General features: G+C 37.5%; 1 protein-coding gene across 1 annotated transcript in view; it reads left to right on the top strand.

Annotated features, from left to right (window-relative positions):
• KMT2C (lysine methyltransferase 2C) overlaps positions 1-25773 on the top strand; it is a 284438-nt gene that overhangs the window by 175222 nt on the left and 83443 nt on the right. Inside the window, 5 exon segments of the mRNA XM_019424862.2 lie at positions 655-768; positions 1548-1625; positions 4311-5023; positions 15394-15513; positions 17736-17852. Coding sequence (XP_019280407.2) covers positions 655-768; positions 1548-1625; positions 4311-5023; positions 15394-15513; positions 17736-17852 — 1142 coding nt within the window.

Here is a 25773-nt window from a genome sequence, read left to right as displayed (position 1 = left end):
GGAGGGGTAGAGAGACAGACAGACAGGCAGAATCCTGAGCAGGCTCCGAGCTTTCAGTGCAGAGCCCTATGTGGGGCTCGAACTCATGAACTGTGAGATCGTGACCTGAGCTGAAATTAAGAGTTGGACACTTAACCGATTGAGCCATCTAGGCACCCCACAAGTTTTAGTTTTGTAATGTCCTTCTTAAATGTTAATTCATATATTTTGATCCCCAGATCAAAATTATTGCTTAGGTAATTTTAGTAGTATACTGTTGTTGGTTGTAAACATAATAATGAGTTTTTTGGTGGTAAAGAAAACAGATCTGCTTACCAGACCATTTTTCACGTTCATCAATATGGTGACTTTTATAAAGTCCTATTTTATCATCTATGAGAAGTTTAAGTAGATGCAGCTTAATTATTAATGTTTTTTTTGCCAAGATGCCATCAGTATACAGTTGTGCAATATCCTTTTAAAATAATAAAGTGCCAGTAACCTTTTAATTCATAGTTTCCATGATATGTATTTGGTTGAAAAACATAAAGTGTGGGGAAGAATTTATGGCATTTTGGGTGGTAATTTACTCTCACATAGGAAAGTCATATTTATGTAGTTAAAAAATCAGGGAAAATTTACTCTAAGCTAAAGAATAAATAATTTTCTCTTAAGATTGTAATAATGAAATGGAAGTTGAAGGACCTGAAGACCATATGGTATTTCCGGAGCAAGTAGTTAACGAAGACATCAGTGGTCAGGAGTCCACACCTGGAATTGTTCCAGATGGTAAGAATGTTTTTGGTAATGGATATAATTTGTTTTCTGAAGAAAATATATATGTACGTTGAATATGTGAACATACACTAAAACTTTACTAAATAAAAATGAGCTACGAGTGTAGTCACTTAGGAAATTGTTTTAGAGAGGAGTTTTCTAGTCAAATAACATTAGAAATTAATAGGGGAAAGGACTTACTTAGTAACCAGAGCTGTTACTGATTGTGCGATGTTTCGTGCTGGGATAATGAAAAATTATTGTTTCAGATGGTCTCAGTGGTTCTGTTGAGGGCATTTCAGTTATTTCCATGATATTTTAATAAAGCTTTTTACAAGATTGATAATAGCTATTACTAGAGAATCTAGAATTAATGAGAGACAAGGTTGGGGGAAAACTACTTATGAAATTTAATCTTGGGCTCATCTGACAGTCTGGGATTTTATGTGAAATTTTATGTTATATAGATTGTGTACATAAAAAGCCTCAGATTTTGGGGGGGATTGAGTTTTATGTTTAACAACTTTCATTAAAAGGTATAATTACATAAGATGTAAAGTAAAAAAAAAATAAGACAAAGCTATCTGTAATAATAAATCTTGTCATAGTGCATCATCAGTTTCCTGATTTCATCATCATACCCTACTTACTACTAAGTAGTATGTTTGGTGTTTATACTGATAATTGGCATTTGGCAGTGGAATAGAAATCTTACTGAAATTACTATCGAGGTAGCAGTGTTACACGAATTTTGACTGCTTGCTAGAGATTCCATAAATGTGTCATTACAGCAGTTCACATCCATACAGAAGAGCAGCTGAAGAGTAATTCACCAGAAAGTCTCGACACACATGATCTTCTCATTTCTGGTAAGCATACTTTCTACTTTGATTGAGTTACAACATAATATTTTTATGACTGCTATGCAGATTTGGGTCATTATCAAGTTAATTTTTCAAATGAAGTATCCCAAAGAATTGTTTACTATTGGTGTATATACGTTACAGTAATGAAATCTTTTAGTTAAGTGATCCTTTTCTTAAAAAGAATTGGCAGTTGGGGTGCCTGGGTGGCTCAGTCGGTTAAGCTCAGGTCATGATCTCGCAGTCCATGAGTTCGAGCCCCACGTTGGGCTCTGTGCTGACAGCTCAGAGCCTGGAGCCTGCTTCAGATTCTGTGTCTCCTTCTCTCCCTGCTCCTCCCCGGCTCATATTCTCATTCTCTCTCTCTCTCTCTCTCTCTCTCTCTCTCTCTCTCTCTCTCTCTCTCTCTCTCTCTCAGAAATAAACATGAAAAAAATTAAAAAGAATTGGCAGTAGATTTTTGTTTTTAATGTTTATTTATGTTTGAGAGAGAGAGAGACAGAGCGTGAGCAGGGGAGGGTCAGAGAGAGAGAGAGTCCGAAGCAGGCTCCGGGCTCTGAGCTGTCAGTACAGAGCCTGCACTTGATCTTAGCCAAAAGGCCGAGAAGCGATAGTACAGAGCCTGACACAGGGCTCGAACTCACGAATCATGAGAGTCAGATGCTTAACCAACTGAACCAGCCAGGCGCCCCTTATTGGCAGTAGATTTCTAAAGGAGGTTATATTCTCTGTAGAGTTTCTAAATCAAATGTTCATTATTAAGCAAGTTAAAATCCTCAAATAAGACTAGTGGTGGAGCATAATAGAATTGCTTGGGATATCGAGCATGTTTAAATTTTTTTTTTTTAAGTATTTATTTTTTAGAGAGAGCGTGTGCATGGGGAGCAAAAGCTGGGGAGGGACAGACAGAGGGGGACAGAGGATCTGCAGTGGGGTTTGCGCTGACAGCAGAGAGCCTGATACAGGACTCAAACTCACAAACCCTGAGATCATGACCTGAGCTGAAGTCAGACACTTAACTGACTGAGCCACCCATGCACCCTAAGAATGTTTACATTTTTATCTTAATATTTCTTGCCTAGGACAGAACAGAAAGAATATAGTGGGGATCTGTAAGTGTGTTGCGTGTTTTCTTCTTTGTCAGGGGCACTTGGGGTGGACTTTCATCAGCCATAGTTTAGGCTTCGTGTAGCACTTAGGATGAGGTTTTCCATGGAGTCACTCAAATGATGGTACTTTGGTCTTAAACCCCTAAGTGTTCTCTCATTTTTATATGTAATTTTGTTTTAAAAATCTTTTTTTTATTGTTTTTTAAATTGTTAAGTATTTTTGAAGCATTTTTGTGTGTAAAAATATTTGGTATGATCAGATCTGTTATTTGATGATTTTTCCTTTATCCTGAACTGTAGTCTTTCAGGGAGTAGAAATAAGGAATAGGATTTCCTTTTGATATCAGAAGATAAAGCACAGTCACCATAGTAAATAGTAAACGGGGAAATTAATATCTCAATTAATGTAACTTAGAAATTACCTAGATAGTATTTGAAATAAGTGGTTTTTATCCGGTGATCTTCCTGTATAGAGCCATTTAGGACTCGTGTAAATTGGGTCTCTGACTTTATTTTTAGGCAAGTTTGGGTTAAAGGCTTAGTTAGCACACTAGCATTCTGATTTAAAATTTATCAGTTGGGGCGCCTGGGTGGCTCAGTCGGTTAAGTGGCCGACTTCGGCTCAGGTCACGATCTCACGGTCCGTGGGTTTGAGCCCCGTGTCAGCTCTGTGCTGAAAGCTCAGAGCCTGGAGCCTGTTTCAGATTCTGTGTCTCCCTCTCTCTGACCCTCCCCCGTTCATGCTCTGTCTCTCTCTGTCTCAAAAATAAATAAATGTTTAAAAAAAAAAAAATTAAAAATAAATAAATAAATAAAATTTATCAGCTAGTGACTTCAGATATTTCTGATATATAATTATGTTTATTGACTTGTTTAGCTTTGACAATATATTTTCTTTTGAGTGTTTGATTATCGATGATGAGCAAAGATTATATTAAAAAATGTGTATGTTGGCAGGTGCAGCTAATAAGCAAAATCAGTCTTTTCTATCTGTGATCATTACTCATTTGAGACTGCAGAAGCTTTGTTTACATCTGAGGGCCTGGTATTGCAAAATACCTTTATATTCTAGGCACTTATTTACTTGGGTACCTCATGTAAGATCAATGAGCCTCATTTATTTGGCTGTGAAATGAGTGTAACTTAATCTACCAAATTGTGAATCTTTTTGAAAACGTTCAAATTGTAAAACATCATTTATGTTTAATAGAATTATATTAGAAATTCTATTTTAATATGTTTACCAGAAGTTAACTAAAACTCTGGGGATCCTATTAAAGTGATATTTTTGTAAGTTTTCTGGCCTGATCTGTGACCAGTTCTAATCCATAAATCCTGGTGTCTTTTGGCCTTTATTAATTAACTTAATAATTGTTTTTCTTGAAAAATACCTTCTGATTTAATTCAGGGTTTAAGTATAAGTGTGTTTTGGAAACCCTTTGTCTCCCCTCTCTCTCCTTTTACTGCCCATGCCTATTATTTTTAAGCCATAAAGCTATAGACATTAATGTCTTACGTCTACTCATAGTTAGAAAATTTTACACTTATAAGTACATTAACATAAATATTCCAAATTTTATAGAATCCTCCCAAGATAAAATGAATCCTGCATTGGAAAATCAGATTTCTCAAGAAGTCGATAGTGAAAAAATGGAAATGTCTTCTAAAGTGATGCATATTTGTGATGAAAATCAAAATGAAAACAAAATGGAAGTGACAGAAAACGTTGACGTCCTCACACACCAGATCGCTGTGCGACACGAGGATCTGCAGCTAGAGGAACCCAAAATGCTGGCATCCGCAGAAGAATCACGGCCTCCGAAATTGTCCATTGAATCTGCCACTGGTCCCCCAGAGGCCCTAAGGTCCCCGTGTGAGGAAGGTACTTCTTTATGTTCTAAGGAACATTTGGCTGTAGAAAGGGTACCAGAAGCGATGGAACAGAAAGAAAGTTCTGAATCTTCCGCTGCGTTTATGGACTTTGAAATGGCCCCTGTAGTTGAGAGTTGTGTGAAAGATGGTTTATGCCAAGAAGACAAATCTGTAAAATTACCATCGGAGACAGAGTTGTCATTTTCGTCAGCGGCAGGCGTAAGCAAGGCAAATGCGTCTTCCTCTCCACTCTCTTCAGACTTGCCTTCCCAGGACACACTGCATAGCTACCCTTCAACCCTCAGTGCTTCTGTTGGGAACATTATGCCAACGACTTACATCTCAGTCACTCCAAAAATTGGCATGGGTAAACCAGCTATTACCAAAAGAAAATTTTCTCCTGGTAGACCTCGGTCCAAACAGGTAGGGTGATTTTAATGATACTGACAGAAAAATATGGTGGATCAATTGTATACAATAAGGCGTATGTGGAGCTTGGGTTTGGAGGGTAATTTTTTCCTATTTTCAGGTAGAACTTAGATGTAATGCTGATCCTGAAGTGTTTTGGCTGTTAAAAAAATTTTTTTTAATGTTTTTATTATTGTAACTTTTGAAAGAGAGAGAGAGAGAGACAGAGGGCCATGGTGGGCGAGGGGGGCAGAGAGAGAGGGAGATAGAATCCAAAGCAGGCTCCAGGCTCCAGGCTCCGAGCTGTCAGCACAGAGCCGGACGCGGGGTCGAACCCATGAACGGCAAGATCATGACCGGACCTGAAGTTGGACGCTCAACCGACTGAGCCACCAGGCGCCCTGGCCATTTTTTTTTTTTTTTTTTTTTCTTAGAAGCTGTTAATGAAGCCTACTTTGTTAAACTTGAAGTGATCATATTCAGAGTTTCCGCTTAGTTGGGACATACAGATGCAACCTATTTGATTATAGTTTCTAATAGAAAGCACTTAAAAGTCTTCTTAAATTCTGTGCCATGGTGATGATAGAGTCTAAAAAAAAGATCCAGTAAAACATTAGGTATACTCTAAATAACCTTTATTTTTCCCCCTCTACTGTATTTGTTCATTGATATTCTTCTTTGTCTTATTTCTAACTGCTTAAGCATCATAATTTACTAAGGGAATTTTTCATGGTGGGAATTCCTCATTTTGATTTTTCGGTTAATTGCTCAGTTTTTTTGTGGGTCTCCTCACCCCCCACCCCCACCCCAAGTCAGGACTTCAGTTGTTTTCATGGAAAAATCTTAGAGGAGTGCAGTGTTGATCTTTAGGAAGTATGGGGAGCTCTTCCCATGACTTTTAAGCAGTGTGGATTCTACCCTTTAAGGGTAAACTGCAGTTCTTTTTAAGTGGTATAGAAGTGAACCACTAACCACAAGGCAAAGCGAAGACACTGTAGCTAAGATTTATTTAATCGACAAAATTTCTCTTTTCTGAAGCTGCTGCAAAATGGCAAGATATCAAGCGGTGCAAAAGTGCTTAGTCACAATGGTAGCCTGAAGTTTCCGGTCTTGGCGATTTGAATTGCTTCCAACAGTTACAGCTGGACTTTGTAGGAGTAGTATCCTCTCCATCTTGATCATCCAGTTTTGGAATCCCAAGACAAGTAGAAAAATAGAATTTTATTTTAATGGGAGAATTAGTCTCCCTTAAACAAATTCCAGATGTATTTTAGTTTCTAAAGACAGCAACTTGCACACCCAAGGCAAAGTAATTGCCCTGTGGGACTGAACTGTTTCTCTGTGGCAAAGATATGCCCAGTAAACTAAGACACCCCGTTTGTGTCTTTGTCTGAGTATTTTCTGTCATGTTCTGCTAAGAGAGGTTTTTCTTCTGAAACCAGTTCTCCTCTTCCTTACTCTCTTCTTCTTTTTAAATAATTGTTATATAATAATTATGTAGTTTGGGCTCTGAAAAGACTTGAGCAATGAAGCTTTGAGCCTCAAATTGAACTTTGATTCAAATATTTATGTTCTTTAAGGATATCGCATCATAAATATTCCTGTCAAATTTTACTCTGTTTCTCCTTTCTTGTAGACTTCTGTTCCAACTGAGAAACCATGAGGTTTATTTTCTGTTGACTTGTATTCCAAAATCTATGTGTATGTGAGTCTGAGTGTGGTAGTGTGTGTGTGTGAGACTGTCTTCCAGGTTTATCCCATTTTCTATGACCCATATGTTCATACTTGCTCTTGCTTCTGCCGTATTCTCTCTCAGTCCCCAGTTCTGGTGGTATTCTGCTTTCTGTAGAGTTGCCCTTGTCTCATGACTGCTCATAATTTGCTGCTCATCTCACAAGCAGTTTGTGGGAGGGTTTAATCTCCCCATTAGCTTGGTTTTCATTGTAGAGCAAACAGCCTTCACTTGGTGATTCTTAGCTTGCTGAGGTACTACTGTTTTTGTGGGGAGGATGCATCGGCTAGAACAAGATAGCTCTTTAATTTTTTTATCATTGCTGAGGTACTGCCATCCTAACTTCGAGGGAATATTCCGGTATATATCCTTGTGTTGGAAATCCTGAAGCCCATCGTACTGTTACGTGAATGTCTTTAGTATCAAGCATTCCTGTGTTGTATCTTTGGTTTTATTTAGTGTTTACTTTGTACATTGTTGGCAGTGGGGATTGGCTGTGAAGTGAGATGCAGGTTCATGGCAGTGCTGGTGACACAAGCAAGATTCTTTGGTGTCCAGCTGTGTTTTGATTGTTAACATCACTAGCATTTTTCCATATTTTGTTGAGTGTCATCAACTCTGGTCTTTACCAGGATAGTGGAGGCTATCCTAACCAAAGAACTGCACATTTCATTAGTTAAATTCTGTATCACAGTGGTCAGACCATTATGTTTATCTTAACGGTTTTCTAACCTTATGTGAGCTTTTCTAAGAATTTCCTGAGAAATTAAGTGAATAATTAGAAACAGAAAATGTGAAAGCTTTAAAATTTGATGTGACAGCTAATGATTGGATTATTAAATGTTTTCTGGAGAAAGGAGTTCGTCAGTAGAAGGGTAAGCCGGTGCTATGCAATAGAAATATAATGCAAGCCTCGTGTATCTACTTTTAAAATTTCTAGGAGTCCACTTAAGAATTAAAAATAAGCAGATAAAATAAATTTTAATGTTTTATTTAACTTAACGTATTAAAAATATTTTAGCATTTCATCTGTATAAAAATTATTAACGGGATATTTTACGTTCACTTGTCTCGCTCAGTGTTCAAAATCTGGTTTCCCACCAAGTACATTAGAAGTGCTTACTTACTAGCCTCATGACTAGTGGACACCTTATTGGACAATGCATGGAAAAGCATTTATAAAAATAGGAAAATTTTAGTTCCAGAAGGAGCTAAATTTAAAAAGAGATACCATCTAAGATTGATAAATTACAAATGGTGCTATACTTTCACTAATTTTAAGGACGGAAGAAATATCCCGCATCCTCCAGTTGCCCATAGGACACATTTTAAAACAGATTATAAAAACCATTTGTAAAAAACAAACAAGCATTTGTTGTAGCAACAAATCACTGAGTATTCCCAACATGTATTAGATGAACAATGTATACCCCATATGTAGGTACACACATATACTCCTGTATATACACATATGTAGTATATAGATAAGAGTATGTATGTAGTGATACTGGAGTATGGATGGATATATAAATCACTATTCTGAATCTGAGATGTCAGGGCACAGAACATGGAATCTATACAGGATTATTTTACCTTTAGATGAGATTAATTGAAGTTTAGAGTTTGTATTGTGGCTTTCATGTGGAAGATTTATATTCTTTATATTCTTTATATGGTTGTGGGTAGAAAAAGTTTTTTCTTTTGTTTTCTTCCTCACTTAAGACACAGGATTTCACAAAGGAGGAAGAATTACAGACATGGTAGGTAGTTAGGAGAAGGAAATTGGTGGAACACTGACAGGAAGCCAGTCGGAAATGGTTTCATAGAAATCGTCCCAGTGAACCAGTTGGCTTTTCTTTCCTTCATCCTTTATTGAAATTATTCATTTTACATATATTTTAGTGTTTCACTTCTCAGTGTCTTCATAGGTATATTCACTTGGGGCCTGAGGTTTAGAAAAGTGGTTGCTGGCCTCACTGCATGTTGTAATTTCCTGGGGAGCTTTACAGCCGTGTCGGTGTGATGACCCCACCCTGCCCGTTAAAGTGGCCTCTGACTGGCGTCTTTCTCCTTACCCTTGGAAGTAGAGTCCTGAATTAGAGACATGGGCTCCTCATTGTTATCGTTAATGCATGAAACACAACACAAGAAATGCTCTTAAAAAGTGGTGGAAAATAGGATGGAAAATTTTTTTTATTTCAGCATATCAAATAATGTAATGGGTTTTTCATTTTCTGTTTATTTCTCTTATTCCACAGTTGTATTTATCCATTGTAATTCAGAAATTCTGAGATGATAGTGATCTCAGCCTGTCTTCTGTCATTTACCCTATTCGTATCAGCTTATTTTATGGAAACATAGGTAATACAGTCATATGTATGACTTGATCTGCCTTGGACACTCAGGTATTAAGTGATAGTATTGAAAGAGGTTATTGAACCTATGAAAAATATTTTACTGAAGTATTTTCTGTCCTTCATAAAAGTAAATGTAAGTACTCAATTATAATTTGAAAAATTTCAAAGTCTAAGAATTTTTTCATTTTTTGATTTTCTCCATTTTTTGTTGCTAACATCATATATATGGAAAACTTAGGAATTTCTGTTAAGTTCTAAGACTGATATTTATTGAGGGGTTCTCCGCGAAAGTGAAATTTCTTCAGTATAGTGGGTTTCCAAAGGTAGTGCCGTAACCACTTTTCCATTACATTGTGAAGTGGATTTTTAATTTTTTATTAATTTAACTAATTTTGTTACAAACCATAGAATTTCATGACATACTTGTCTAATGTAATAGCAATTTAAATGAAGTGTTTCAAATTAACAAGTCAGTTTCATAATCTACTCTGTGAGAGAAAAACAAACCTTCAGAGTGGTGAGCTGTAGAGGATTGTACTTTTGTCAACAATTCATTACAAGGAAGCATTTTTTTTCTCTCTTTTTTAAAATAGCAGACACCATTTCTGCTTTGTAAACACAAATCCTTTAGTAAGAAGCATTGCTGGTTTTTGTTTTGTTTTTTAGGTTAAGAAAAGGCAGATGTGTAAGTCATATTGTCCAAATAGAGGTTCGGTTCCTGTTAAATGATTTCATATCCAGCTTTTAATTAAAATAAATTTGAATTTTTTTTTTTAAACGTTTATTTATTTTTGTGACAGAGAGAGACAGAGCATGAACAGGGGAGGGTCAGAGAGAGGGAGACACAGAATCTGAAACAGGCTCCAGGCTCTGAGCTGTCAGCACAGAGCCCGACGCGGGGCTCGAACTCACGGACCGCGAGATCATGACCTGAGCCGAAGTCGGACGCTTAACCAACTGAGCCACCCAGGCGCCCCAATAAATTTGAATTTTGAAGCATCGCTTGATAATAGCATATACACGGTGGCATTTGCTTAAAGAAAATAAGTTACCCTGGATAGTTTTAGTTGTCCGTTCTCGGATACCTATAAAGTAAAACCTGTATTTCTGATACTTTGTCTTAGGACCTATTAAAGGTTTCATTAGTAAGTAGATACAGATATAGATACATATTCATTCTTCATGGAGAATAGAAGATGCCGTATAGATCCCAAGAGTGGTTTCCCACCTACATTCTATTCTAAGTACTGTGCTGCCTTTTTAAAAAGTGACTTTGAAGGAGTATTTTGTATCGTTTGCATCAGTTTTCACTGTAACTGATACTGGGAAAGATCAATATAAATTCAGCATGAGCGTTTCCATAGTACAATTACTTGGATTCAGATCCTTCCTGCCATTGTCTGTATGAGACTGAGCACGTTACCTTGAGAACTGTCTTGTTTCTTCATCTGTAAAATTGCATCTTATGGCTGTTGTTGGAAGTTAACAGTAACACGTACATGGCCCCTGGCAAGTGGTGGTGCTGCCCTGCTTTTTTTCCTGAATGGCAGAGTAATGCAGATATTCTGTGAAAATGGAGACTTGAGAAGGATATAACAATCATGTATTAAACGTACCTCTGGAAAACGAATCAGATTGACTCATGCTTACTTGTACTGCATTGTGGCAGTGAGAACAACTCTAGGCCTTGAGTGAGTCAAACACTGGTCACAGTAAATTCGGCATGTGGTAGGTGTCTTCAGTTCAAAGCCGCATAATGGCTGCCCAGATTTTAGAACTCAACAGCCTATTAATTATGCTGTGTGTGACATGTGCTGCCGTAGAGGAAGCCCAGGGCACCGTGGAAAAGCAGAGGAGGCGTGCGGGAACTCAACTCAGGCTTGCGTGCTGTGCGGGCGAAAATCCAAGAGACACTGCTCTGAATCCCTGAAAGACTGTAGTTTTAACCTAAAGCGTGTCTAGCCCTCTGGGGTGTCAGCATCCCTTTTCTCTTGGCTTCCTTGTGTCTGTTGTGGTATTTCTGAAGCCATTACCCAAACCGTTGCTAGCCGGCCAGATTCACATTCTTGAATTATTGAAGGCTAAGGCTGGTAAGAGCGGTTTCTGTACTTTTATCGTATCTTATCAAATCACTCTCAGGACTGAATTCCTTGTTCCATTTGATGTTGAACTCAGTTTTGTATATGAGACTTAACTTCTGTGAAAAGAATTCTGTAAGTCATAAAAAGGAGTTGTTTGTTGCTGTGGCTGTAATGTACATGAGTGAACGTATGTGCCAAAAAAAAAAAAATGACAAGCTTTGCTGGGTTTTCTGTGTCTCTTGCCGGTTGTCCTTTCTGCTCTCTCTTCATCATGTTCACTTTCTCTCATCCTTTAAACAGCAGTCCTGGTTTTGCATGGCGTGTTGGGTGAGGCTGGACCCGAGCAAGGATGAGTTAGAAGTGTGAAGTCAGCCCAGGAGACCCCAAACCTCTGGCCCCTCTTGAAACTTTTTCAGTAGATTAGGATACTCTTGGGCTCTAATTAGGACATTGATCATATTTAACAGCCAGCAACAAGATTGGGCTTTTTATAACAGAAAGTTGACCTTAATAACCTATTCTCTACTTGCTGTTCTCGTTGCCATTTTCCTGTCCCCCAGTCCTTGTAACAGTTGTATAATTTACTTGGTTGATACATTTACCTGAGAAATTGGCCTCGAGGCACAAAGAAGCTTACCTGGTACCGACTTTAAACAGGTTTGGGGTCCAATAATTATTGTTAGACTCTAATTCAGTCTCACCCAAGTAGTATTTTTTTTAAGTTTCTATAGAATTTGGTAGCAAATGGCTTATCTTTAGCTCTCTTTAAAATGTAAAGTCTGCTAACATTTTGAGCCCTTTTGGTTTTCCTTCAGTTGGTAGTTTCGGAGTAACAGTGCAGTGGATAGATTGGTAACCTTTTTTTTTTTTTTTTTTAAGGAGGAAATCCAGGATTGTAGGCTACATCTAATGGGGGGAATCAGGAATTAGTGTGTTTCATAGTACAATACTTATTGATGCATTTATGCATACAAAAAGAGAAATGTGCAGTGGAAAAAATGGATGTTCAGTAAGCACCGAACTGAATGCTTACCATAGCAGTGAACAGGAAAAATGGTCTCTTCTCATCTAGCTTATAGTCCAATGGCAACAAATAAATACAAATGTAACAAGTATACAGTCAAGTATAATGATGGTGTAAAACCATGTTTCCGTAGACGGGGGAGCTGACCTCCGAATTGTCTGTGTAAATTCTTTTTCATCAAGCTGAGATGTGTAGGATAATTTATAACTAAAGTTGATAATTATAGCTGTATTTTAGGTTTAAGGTCTAAAGAATATATTAGGTAATTTCTTCTTTGTCAAAACATCTAAGTATAATCATAATTTTTCTCCAGTTGCTATGAAATTGCACACAATCTATCTTCCAAAGTCTTATGATAATATACTTATTAAAATTCATAATGTAATTACCCAAGCTTTTATTATATAAGTTCTTCATAGCAGTTGAATGGTTTTCTAATTATTCCTGAAATGGCATCCAAACATTCTTGATCTATGGAGCCCTTCATTTTCTTCATCCATGTTCCATGAAGTGTAAATGTTTTTAAAATGAGACACAATGTTGGCATCAAAGCTAACTTTTAAATTATGGCGAATAACATGTTATTTGAGAGTATGACTTTTTATGGTATGTTTTAAGAGCTGTCTCCTGATACGACATTAGATGATCCACCGAGAGGAATTTTATACAGTAGCCAACTACCGTCAGAGAAAAACCATTGAAAACATTGAGAGAACTAAGTTTAGATATCTCTCGCCCCCACGATCACTAAATAATGAGAAACAACAAAACATACGGCCCCAAATTTCAGTCAGTGAGGAAAGGCACAGTGTCGTCAGGGAGGTGATGATGTCATGGAAATGCTGCCGAAAGTCCTCTCTGATGAGGAAATATCTGAGGCCATCCCTGAAGAATCCGAAGAAAAAGCCGTCCGGTGGAGAGCTGGCCGTTGTTCTGAGTCGGTAGCCCTGTTACTGGCGAAGAGCTCGACATGTTTGAAGGAAACCAGGGAAGCTGGGGCATACCGATCGTGGCGGGGCGGGGGGTGGGGGGGACGGCACACAGATGAGGTTGGAGAGAGGCAGTGAGAAAGACCATCACTTCAGGAACCGGGGAGCTGTTGGGAGGGTTTAAAACACGGCGGTGACTTGCTCGGTCAGATCGACAGCTTTGGAAAGTCCCTCTGGCCTCTGTGTAGAGGAGCACTCGAGGGAGAGGCAGGGGAGGGAGAGTGGTAGAGAGCGGCAGGCTGGGTGAGAGCTGGTGGCGACAGACAGGGCCGGGCCCGGCAGTGGGAGTGCAGAGAAGCGGCATGGGTGCAGACAAAACTTGAAGGTGGAAAGTGCCCAAGTCACGGATGGTTTGGATCGAAGGAGTGGCAGGGGACAGTGATGGGGGAGAAGAACAGATCAGATGCCTCCCAGGTTTCTGACCCGGGGGCTGGCATCCATTTCTGAAGATGGGGAAGATCGTGAGACGGTACAGGGCACGGGAGACACTGGAGACGTGCTCAACTTGAGAGCGTTGGTGCGACAGAATGGAAGTGCTGAGGAGGAAGTTGAGAGCCACACTGCCGTCTTCAAGAGCACGTTGGAATCAGAAACGTGAGTTTGGGAGACCGCAACATGCCAAGTGGTTATAGCCCCCATGAAAGATCACACCGTTGAGGAAGAGACACGGAGAGGAGAGGCGTCCCGGCCTTAGCCCTCGGGAAACACAGGCTCTGGAGGTCAGCGGGAGGAAGAACATGCACGGCGGCCAGAAAGGTCAGCGAGGGAGCCGAGAGGAGCATTCACACACGTGCGGCGCGGAAGCCAGCAGAGCTGTACGTAGGTGTTGACAGTTGGAGTAAAAGGAGAATAGAGACGTGCGTGACTTTTGGCGACGTAGTGGTTACCAGAGACCCTGATGCGGCCGGAAAGGAGACAGAGGTGTAGAGGCAAGTTGATTTGATGCGGAAAGCGAGGTAATTCACGTGTCAGTAAATTCAGCAGAGCCATTCACTGAGCTTGAGGGTAGGTTAATTACAAGTGAGACAAGTGCCTCCCTTGTGTGGTTTTTCTCAAAATACTGTTAGTGCATTAATTATCTGCTCCCCAAAGGGTAGTCAGGCTCTTCTTTTGGTTGATTACTTAAATTCCTGGTGGTAGTTTTATGTGATTAATAGGCTACTGCTTGTTTGATAATATTCTAGAAACCTGGTAAGTAATGTGTTACTTAAGTTTGGGTCCTTTAATTGGTAAAAGTTACAGTGCGCATTATCGAATTACCTAATTCAAAATAGGTTCTTTATTTATTGTTTGACATTTGTTTTGTGTTTTTCTTTAAAATGTTATCTTTGTGGAGTAGGCATTTTTTTATGCTAATGAGCGACTTCATCAGATTCGTTCAGGTTATTGCTGAATGTGGTTATTAAAAAGTAAAATGTCTTACTTTCATTTTAACTGTTTTAATAAGATACTGTTTCTTGTATAAATAATCAAGTATCTTAGGCATTTTAATTTGCAAATTTAGGACAATTTGCTTTAACATTTTTCACTGTACAAATTAGTCCCTTGGATTTACGTAATGGAAGGATAATAGCCCTCTAAATACAAATAAAAGCCAAAACCACAACCAGTGGTCACACTGGCAGGAAGAAGTCAGATGCTAGGATTATACTGGTATTTGCATATTAAGATGGCAACCTAATTTTCCGCAATTTAAAGCGAATGTATCTGTTGATTTCTCATGTTCTGAGTTTTTTTTTTTTTTTGCCTACTGGTTTGGTTGTTTATAGCCAAAGGTGTACATAACATCCTTTAAGGTTATTTCTCTTTCCCAGTAGAGTGATAGTTGTTAGAAGAAAATAATCCCTGAATGGTTTCTTATAGTGTTAATTCTTAGAATTTAACTGACTTTTATTTATATTTTGGATCTATAGTTGAAGTTCATGAGTCAACGTCAATGTCATATAAACCTTAATTTCTAGTAGGTTTCATTGTGCTGATGTTTCAACCAGAATAAAATATTTAATGTAAATTGTAGCTGCAAACATTGAAGTAAAAAGTCACTGTAAGTGATAAGCTTATTTTCCCTACCTTGAAGCAATTTGTCCTAAATTTCCATACGTCTGCATTTGTTTCTGCTGTTCTAAAATTCCTCAGTTGCTGGCTTTGACCTTTTACGTTGCTGAGTTTTATACATCTATTTTCTCACCTGCCGTATCCTAGGGGGCTTGGAGTACCCATAATACAGTGAGCCCACCTTCCTGGTCCCCAGACATTTCAGAAGGTCGGGAAATTTTTAAACCCAGGCAGCTTCCTGGCAGTGCCATTTGGAGCATCAAAGTGGTAAATAAAATTGCATTTACATTCATGTATCATTTCTTTCTGGCTGGTTTCATCCAAGTAGAAGTTAAGAATTAAACCTTTCCTTTCTAGATAAATAGTTCAGATCACAGGGCCACTGTTTTAATCTAAAAATTTTAGTGTAAAGAATCAACATGCTTGCACTTAAAAAAATCTGGATTAGGAGGAAATTAAATTGCAATTTGACGTGACTGGTTTTAAGTGTGAATTTTTAATAACTGCTTTTTATGGTTGCTTCCTTTTATGTTGTAATTACCAGTGTTTCTGTGGGGGAAAATGCTTGTCACATAGGCTATAAAGTAATTAAGGACTTGCTCATTCATGATAATCATAAAATTTTGTTGCTTAGAAAAGAACAAAAGCAAACTACATTAATCTATTGTGTGCTAATGGGGAAGAAATACCAGAATCGGAGCAGATTTCACTGTCTGCGTTAATAACCTCAAAATTATAGGGCCTCTTTTTCATGTCATTGATGGAAGACTCTCCTAGTTCTTGAAGTAAGTTATGTAGTCGGATGCATTTTAGAGGGTAAAAAATTAATGTGGAAAGTTAAAATACTTTACCACCTAGAGAAGATAATTTTCTTCATCTTGTATATTTAATGTGATTCTGGAATTAGGCTGTTTAATTTAGACTAATCACGGAATTCAAAGGAGTTCTAGATTCCACTTTCTTATTTCTGTCACCATTAGAACCATTTTTCAACCCACTCTGATATGTAATGTGTCGAAAGTAGAGATAGTTGTTTGAAGACCATAAAAGATATTTTGACAGTTTTGTAGCAAATACCACAAATTTTCACCTGTATCTTTAGATGCTAGGGAAAAATAGATTGCTATAATCCTGATTTAATAATTGACTTAAAAAAATCTTTTATGCTTATCAACAACAAAACCATCCAATTCAGCCCTCCCTTAGCCCTTGTTCAAAGAAGCGCAAGAGATCTAAAGGCAGAGCAGCTTAAGATAACAAGGAGAGGCAGTTTGAAGTTGACTGTATTTATTAACACGGAAGGGAAAAAAATATCACCCCCCTTTTTGTTCATGTGTATCTGTTTTGTGCTTACAATATAACCATAAATTATCACCTTGGAAACTACGCAGCCAAATAGGTAATGAGTTCAGCATTTCAAACGACAGTACAAACGATATCAATTTAAAATGTGACATATTATTTAACGTTTTATGGAAAAAATATCAGGATGTTCCTATTTTAATACTTTTAAACGTATATAATGTTGTAAGTATGTGTTGATGTCAGGCTTTTTCAGGTAGAATAAACAAGAAAACAACAATAACAAAAACAACCCCGGTATTTATTTGTGAAAATATCAAAGAGTTTAACCTGTTTTCCCATAGAGTATTTTTGTGTGTTAGGTAAAAATTCAGATCAGTTATTTTATTTACATTTCAAGTGATTATTATCCGGATGAGTTAAAACAAACTTTTTACCTTGTTACCCGCTTTTGTCCTCTAAACACTGTGGTAGAGTGAGGCCCCCTGTTCAGTTCATACAGACAGCTATGGAATAGGGAAATGGACAATTTTAATGGCAGGGAAAGTACTGCCGTGTGGTCGCAGAAATCAGCTGTGATGCAGTTTAGCAGTGGAGACTGCTGGTTAACATTGTGGACGCTGGAGCCAGAGTTGCTAGCTCTAGACTTTTGACCAATTTGCTTTTAATCCCTCAGTGCTTTTATCTCTAAAGTGGGGGTAATAAGACAGCACTGACCTTGTGAGACAGTGGGGAGCAAAAAGTGCTTAGAGCGGATGGTAGTAAGTACTCCGTACATGCAGCTCTTCGAAGCTCTAGTGACGGAGAGAACCTTCAGCAAGACAGTCTTTCCTTATCCTTGCTGTCTATTGAACACCAATTGGATGGGGCTGTGGCTGTCGAGCCACCTAGGACTTAGGATTAGGAGGTGGGAAAATACTGCCAGAGTTTGCTGATGCAGACAGAGCATTCACGACAGACGCAGCGTCTGATTCTAAGGTTGTAGGCGTTGGATGCTTATATTTTTAAGTTGCATAATACGTGTTGAAAGATAAAAATAAGCCTGGTCTCTTAATATTTATCATCTGATCAGAATAAGAGCAAAGCAAGTATTGTGTAGCCTTTAATAAACTGTTTTATCTCACATTGGACTTTAAAATTCTTTGGGCCTTTTGCAGAGTGCTGATTTTTCCTTGTCTGTTGTGTAGGGCCGTGGGTCGGGATTTCCGGGGAAGCGGAGACCTCGTGGTGCAGGACTGTCAGGACGAGGCGGCAGAGGCAGGTCAAAATTGAAAAGTGGAATCGGAGCAGTTGTGTTACCTGGGGTAAGTCTCACTTCCGTTACCTTTAAAAAAAATTTTTTTTTTTTAATGTTGATTAGACAGAGACAGGGCAGGAGTTGGGGAGGGGCAGAGAGAGAGAGAGAGACACAGAATCCCAGGCAGGCTCCAGGCTCCGAGCTGTCAGCACAGAGCCCGACGCGGGGCTCGAACCCACGAACTGCGAGATCATGACCTGAGCCGAAGTCAGATGCTTAACTGACTGCGCCTCCCAGGAGCCCCCCATTACCTTTGCTGTCATCCTTCATATGTTGACAGATTATGATAATATTTGTAAAATAATTAGTTTGTAAGAGTCACATGAATAAGCCAAAATTTTTATTTTACTCTATCCCTACTCTTTTTTTTCCAACACCTCTGGTCAGGTTTTCTTTTTAAATTTTCATTAATATTTTCCATCCTTTTTCTCTTTTTTTACCTCCCTCTTTGACACTGATCCTTCTATGCCAACCGTTCCTAAAAACCTGTATGTAATATATTTGCTATTTGCTCCTTTATTTTTAATAAGAGCAAACTCCTGTTAAATTACCGAGTTTATTTAAAAAAACTTTATTATAGTAGTGTTTTAAGTTTTTTATTGTAATGTGGCTTACAGAAGAAACTAGCAGTGTTGCAGATTAGTACATAACTCTAAAAATGTTGAAAATTTTATGAGTATCTTTGATATTTTTTAAGATTTATAATTATTTGCTCCTTGGCATGTATATCAGGCATTATTTAAATGTGGATTCAAGAAATCTATAATTGGCAAATAGTGGCAAATATTTCATGTAGTAACTTTACTATTTTACCAGAATCCTATTTTTAAAAGTCTGATTGTTCTTTTACGTTCAGGAGACACGCAGGTGGTTCAGTTTGTGCCACAGTTTATGTGACTTCTGTTCACCTATTAAAGGATGTTATGCTTGCTTCCATGTTTTTTGGCTATTAAAAACAGAACTAAAAGAAACCCCAAAAAACAAAACTGCTATGAACTTTTATGCTTAAGTCTACACGTGGGTGTATGTGTTATTTTCCCATGAGTAAATACCTACAAATGGGATGGCCAGATACACAGTAGGTGCTGTATGCTTAGATTTTTAGGAAAACACTGCTTTTCAATTTGGATGTGACATTTTATGTTTGCAAGAGTGCGTGAGATTCCTGCCAGAGCCTCCATATACTTACCTGTACTTGGTATGGTTCGTCTTCTTTTTTAGGTGCTTATTTATATATTTCTTTGATACAGTCCCTCTTCGGATTTTTAGTTCATTTTAAAAATATGAAATTTTTTGACTTACTGAGTTTTGAGTTTTCTTTATGTATTCTGGACACAAGTTCTTTACCATGTATATGATTTGCAAATATTTTCTTTATTTTGTGATTTGTCTTTTCATTTTCTTAGCTGTTTGGAACAGCAAATGTTTTAATTGTGATGAAGTCCCGGGTATTAATTTTTTTCTTTTATGATCATACTTTTGGTGTCTGAGAAATAATTGGATAATGCAAGATTACAAACATACTCAGTTATTTCTTCTAGAAGTATTATGGTTTTAGGTGGTGCATTTAGATATATGGTCCAATTTGAGTTAATTTTTATGTATGGTATGAACATGGACCAAAGTTCTTTTTTTTGCATAAACTGAATGACTATCCAAGTATTTTAGCATCATTTCTCTGAATTGCCTTTGTATCATTCTTAAAAATTAGTTTTATCTGGGACACCTTGGTGGCTCAGTCGGTTAAGCTTTCAACTTCGGCTCAGGTCACGATCTCGCGGTCCGTGAGTTCGAGCCCCACCTCGGTCACTGTGCTGACAGTTCAGAGCCTGGAGGCTGTTTCTGATTCTGTGTGTCCGTACCCCCCCCCCCCCCCCCCAGTCTCTCTCTCTCTCTGTCTCTCTCTCTCTCTGCCCTTGCCCCGCTCATGCTCGGTCTTTCTCTTTCTCTCAAAAATAACTGAAAAATTTAAAACCAAAGTTTTATCTGTATTTCTATGGATCTCACTTTGGAATCTCTGTGCTGTACCATTGATCCATTTCTATCTTCAGGCCAGTACTACAACTTTAGGCCAATCGTACTTTAACTTTATAACCACTGTTGAAAAATCAAAAATTGTCAGTCTTCCATCTTTTTACTTTTTCAAAGTTGCTTTGGCCGTTCTAAATCCTTTATGTTTTTTTACTTTCTTTAAGTTTGTTTATTTTGGGAAAGAGAGAGTGTGCACGTAAGCAAGTGGGGGAGGGCAGAGAAAGAGAATCCCAAGCAGGCTGCACACCCAGTGCGGAGCCCCACATGGGGCTTGATCCCACGACTGTGAGATCTTGACCTGGGCCAAAACCAAGAGCCAGATGCTCCACCAACTGAGCCATCCAGGCACCCCAATATCCTTCCTGTTTCTGTATGAATTTTACACTTGGCCTATCAGTTTCTACAAATAAGCCTCTAGGATCTTGACTGGGTTTGCATTTAAACTCTAGATCAAGTTGGGGAGCTTGACATTTTAGCTGTGAAGGGTCTTCAACCCATGAACATTGTGTTTCTCTCCATTTCTTTGGTCTTTTTAAAGTTCTCTTAGTGATGGTCTTTAGTTTACAACATAAATGTCTTTTTTCATCATTTCCACATTTCTTATGTTATTGTAAATGGCAGTGTTGTCTTAATTTCAAATTGTAGTTGTCAGTTGCTAGTATCCAGAAATAACTCATTTTTGTGTATTGATTTTGTATCAGAACTCCATTATTATATATAGTTGCTTATTTGTAGAACCCAACGGATTTTCTACCCTTAGGATCATGTTGTCTGCAAATAAGGTTTTATTTCTGTTTAATCTGGATGGTTTCACTTCTTTTCTTTATTGCATTTGCTGTAACCTTCAATACAGTGTTAGGTAGAAGTGTTAAGATAACCTTGTCTTCTTTTTGAACTTGAGGAGAGAAAGCATTTAGTCTTGCATCATTGAGTATGGTGTTAGCTCTAGTTTTGTTTTATTTTTTTAATAAACATCCTAAGTCAGTTTGAGGAAGCTCTTTTCTATTCATAAGTTGCTGAAATGTTTTTCTTTTTACCAAGTGTAGATGTTGGGTTTTGTCAACATTTTTTCTACATTTACAGAAATGATCCTATGGCTTGTTTATTGATATGGTGAGTTATATTGATTGGCTTTTTTGTATGCTAAAGAAGTCTTGTCTTCTTGGGATAAACTCCACTTGGTCATGATGTTTTATCTTTTTCATATTATTGGATTCAAATGGCTAAAACTTTTAGACTTTTTATGTCTTCTGTTCATGACAGTGTCGGTTTATTTTCTTATAATTTCTTTGGTTTTGGTATTGGCATAAAGCTGGCTTCCTTGAGTGAATTGCGAAATAGAGTCTTCAGTTTTCTGGACAAGTTGTGTATTGGAAACATTCTTGTATTATTTATAAAGTCATCAGTGAAGCCATTTTGGCCTCGAGTTTTCTTTGTGACAAGATTTTTTTTTAAGTTTTTTTTTTTTGGATCACCTGGTGCTTACGATGACAAGTTCACTCCTTAATCCACATCACCTATGTCACCCATACCCCACCAAACTCCCCTCTGGTAACCATCAGTTTGTTCTGTATAGTTCAGAGTCTGTTTCTTAGTTTGTCTGTTTTGTTTTTTCCTGTTTGCTCATTTGTTTTGTTTCTTAGATTCCACATATGAGTGAAATCATATGGGATTTGTCTTTCTCTGACTTACTTCACTCAGCATTACACTCTCTAGCTCCATCCATGTTGCAAATGGCAGGATTTCATTCTTTTTTATGGCTGAATAATTTTGGGGTGGGTGGGTGTGTGTGTGTGTGTTTACATCTTTTCTTTCTTTTTTTTTTTTTTTGGTTTTGAGATGGAGGGAGAGAGAGGGAGAATCCCAAGCAGGCTTTGCAATGTCAGTGCAGAGTTTATCGTAGAACTCAAATTCATGAACCTTGAGATCATGACCTGAGCCAAAATCAAGAGTCGGATACTTAACTGACTGAGCCACACAGGTGCCCCTATACCGCATCTTCTATCACATCTTCGTCAATCGATGGACACTTGGGCTGCTTCCGTATCTTGGCTGTTGTCAAAGCTGCAATAAACACAGGGGTGCGTGTATCCCTTTGAATTAGTATTCTTGTACTTTTGGGGCAAATACCCAGCAGTTTGGTTGCTGGATCATAGGGTAGTTCGATTTTTAACTTTTTGCAGAACCTCCATACTGTTTACTACAGTGGCTGCACCAGTTTGCATTCCCACTAGCCATGCAGAAGGGTTCCTTTTTCTCCCCAACACCTGTTGTTTCTTGTGTTTTTGGTTTTGACAGATTTGCATTTCCCTGATGGTAAGTGGTGACGAGCATCTTTTCACATGTCTATCTGGGTGTCTTCTTTCTTCTATGTTGGCTATCTGGGTGTTTTCTTTGGAAAAATGGCTGTTTGTGTCTTCTGCCTATTTTTTAATTGGATTGTCTTTTAGGTGTTGAATTGTATCAGTTTTTTATTTATTTTGGATACTAACTCGTTATCAAATATGTCGTTTGCAAATACATGTATCTTTTCCCATTCCATAGGTTGACTTTTATTTTTTGTTGATTGTTTCCTTTGGTGTGCAGAAGCTTTTTATTTTGGGGGAGCCTGCGTGGATTAGTGCGATAATAAGCATCCAATTTTGGCTCAGGTCATGATCTCGCAGTTTGTGAATTTGAGCCCCACATCAGGCTCTGAACTGTCAGCTTAGAGCCTGGAGCCTGCTTCGGATTCTGGGTCTCCCTCTCTCTCTGCCCCTCCCCCACTCATGCTTGCGCACGTGCGCGCGCGCTCTCTCTCTGTCTCTCAAAAACGAATAAACGTTTTTTTTTTAAAAAAGCTTTTTATTTGATGTAGTCCCATTAATTTATTGTTTCATTTGCCTCAAAGGGCCTGTCTAGAAAAATGTTGCTATGGTTGATGTCAGAGATACTACTGTCTATGCTCTTTTCTAAGATTTTTAAGGTTTCAGGCCTTAAATTTAGATCCATGTTGAATTTATTTTTGTGTATTGTGTAAGAAAGTGGTACAGTTTAATTTTTTTGCATAGTGCTATCCAGTTTTCCCAATAAGATTTGTTGAAGAGATTGCCTTTTTCTGTCATCATGAAAGATTTTTAACTACATATTCAATTTCTTTGGTAGGTTTAGGGCTATTTAGTTAGGTTATCTATTTCTTCTTGTATGAATTTGTCTTTCAAAGAATTTGCCCATTTAAAGTAAGTTGACAAATCTATTGGCCAGTTATCCTTTTAATATCTGTAGAATCTGTAGTGGTGTCACCTTCCTCATTCCCAGTATTGGTGATTTATGTCTTCTCTCTTTTTTCTTGATTGGTCTTGCTGCAGGTTTATCAATTTTATTGATTCTGAGCCAGCCTTTGCTTTCATTAATTTTTCTTTCTTTCTTTTTTTTTTTTTGTTTCCTTCTGTTTTCCATTCCATTGATTTCTACTCTGATCTTTACTGTTTTCTTCCTCTCACTTTGACTGTTTTGCTCTGTTTTTGGTTTGCTTTTTATGTTCCTGCTTAGAACCCACTTGTGAGGTTTAGGTTAGAGCTTTCTTTTTTCTTAAGCTTATATCTGTGGTCCAGGCAAATAAAACTGTCACCTTTAGGACAAATCAGACTAATATGTATATAGGCAGTACGTACTCTCTCAAAGATTGCCTTCTTTACCCTTGTGGTAGGTTTTATATATCTAGTAGTTTAAAGGTCATGAAATAATGTATAAAAATAAAACAGTCGGTCATTAAGCTACATGATACTGTTTTCCTTCTTACATGTACAATTGCTGTTTAAAAAAATCTTGATTTTTCAGCACTTAGCATTTAAATATGCTCTTTGGATCTAGGGGATATGGCAGCTTTCTGTACAGATTTCATTTCTGATTCATTTCAGACTGGGAATACTATAGTCCATCCTTATTTTTTATTCCAAATAAAAGCATTCTCTGGTTAATTTTCCCTTTGAAAATAATAAACATGTTATCATTTCTTTGAGCCTACTCACTGGGTATCATTCAATTATAAAACCTATTTTGTTTTCTGTTTTGGAAATGGGGATGTAAAAATGGATACTTTTAATTTCAGTATACTTTTGTTTACTATATTTTAGCTATTACCACAGTTATATATTTTAATATTCTCAATGTATTGTTAGTCTTGTGGGTGAATTACTGGTAACTTCACTTTTAGTGGACATTTAATTATTACTAACGGGATGATTTTACTTTAAGAGCCCTCTTGTTTGACTTGCTAAAATCTTAAATTGCTAATTTTGAGATACATATTGTTTAATATATTAAAAACAATTAAAACATACTAATCGATCAAAGTTATCCGTACCATCACTGCCTCTTTGGTCTTGATTTTCCTCCTTTTACCAGTTTCGTGAATTTACATATTTGGTTGATCCGTATGGAATTGCCAATCTTCAACCATTTTCAATCTGGAAAAACAGCAATTTCTTATGATTCATCCTACTGTGTATATGTGCCAGTGGACCACATGCAATTACTTTGCATGGTGCCCTACCTCACATACTATTCTGCAGCTTATTTTTCCACTCAGCTGTGTGCCTGGTGGTTTGTTTATTTGTTTTTTGATGGAAATTGAAACAAATTTCTACCACTATTTTTTAAATGCTGCATAATTTTCCAGTTTGGATTTGCCATGGTTTTAGTAGTTCGCTAGTGATGACTATATTTAGGTTGCCTACAGTTTTCCCTTATAGTGTAGTTTAGACTATAAATTGCTTTTGTGACTGATTCTATAATAAAACCGTAGTACTCTCCATTAAAATGGCTTTTAAACTTAATTTGCAATGAAAAATATGTTTAATATTAATATAATATTATGTAATATATTCCTTCTATTTAGTCATTCTCTTAAGAACATTTCTCAAGAACAACACTATTACTTTTTATGTTGAATTTAACCAATGTGTTTCATGTCTGTCCTTCCATGCAAGAGGATCACATTGTAAAATTTTGGCATTGGCCAACCTGTCCTTTTCTTAAGCAACTAATTCAGAGCTTTTTTTCATGATAAGCATTCTGGAAATAATTCTTAAGCCAGTTATACTTAGTTGATTTGGTGAAATTTAGCCAAGTTTTTAGACATGAATATCTTTGGTTGGTAATCCTTTGGCTAAGATGGAAATTTTGCTTATTTTGCTATTCAGAATAATAGTATTTTAAAGCAGTGCTGTCCAAAGGAAACATATGTGTATTACATAAGCAATTTAAAACTTTAGAGTAGCTACATTAAAAAAAGGAAAGAGGGGAGCGCCTGGGTGGCTCAGTTCGTTAGGCCTCCTACTCTTGATTTTGGCTCAGGTCATGATCTCATGGTTCATGAGTTCCAGCCCCACGGCGGTCTGTGTGCAGATGATGCAGACCCTACTTGGGATTCTCTCTCTTCCTCTCTTTCTACCTCTCCCCTACTCATTCTCTCTCTTTCTCTGTCTCAAAATACACTTGAAAAAAAAAAGCAGGAGAAATTTAATTTTAATGTATATCTTTTGAATTTATATCTGTTACCATTTCAACATGTAATATGTAAAATATACAGAATTAATTACGAGTTGTGTTTATATTCTTTTTTTTGGATACTTCTACTCACAGCACATCTCAGTTTTGACTAGCCAAATTGCTGGTTTTAAGAGTGACTAAAATAGAGGGGCACATATATGTATACACGTATACAGGTATATGCTCACAAGTAAGATACAGGGGTTTTTTGTTTGTTTCTTGATGAAAACTTCTGGTTAATTAAGTCTTACTAAAGATAGTTTATGTTTTTTCATTGCTTCCTGATCCACGGGACTTGTAACTCTGAAGAGACAATTAGGTGACTAAAAAGCGTCCTGACTTCCACTTTTGCAGTCTTACCTTGG

Source organism: Panthera pardus, unplaced genomic scaffold, assembly GCF_024362965.1.
Source record: "Panthera pardus isolate Hobbes unplaced genomic scaffold, ASM2436296v1 HiC_scaffold_9, whole genome shotgun sequence".
NCBI classification, from domain to species: Eukaryota; Metazoa; Chordata; class Mammalia; order Carnivora; family Felidae; genus Panthera; species Panthera pardus.
Note: the sequence above shows the minus strand (reverse complement) of the source record. Positions and strands in the feature narration are given on the sequence as shown.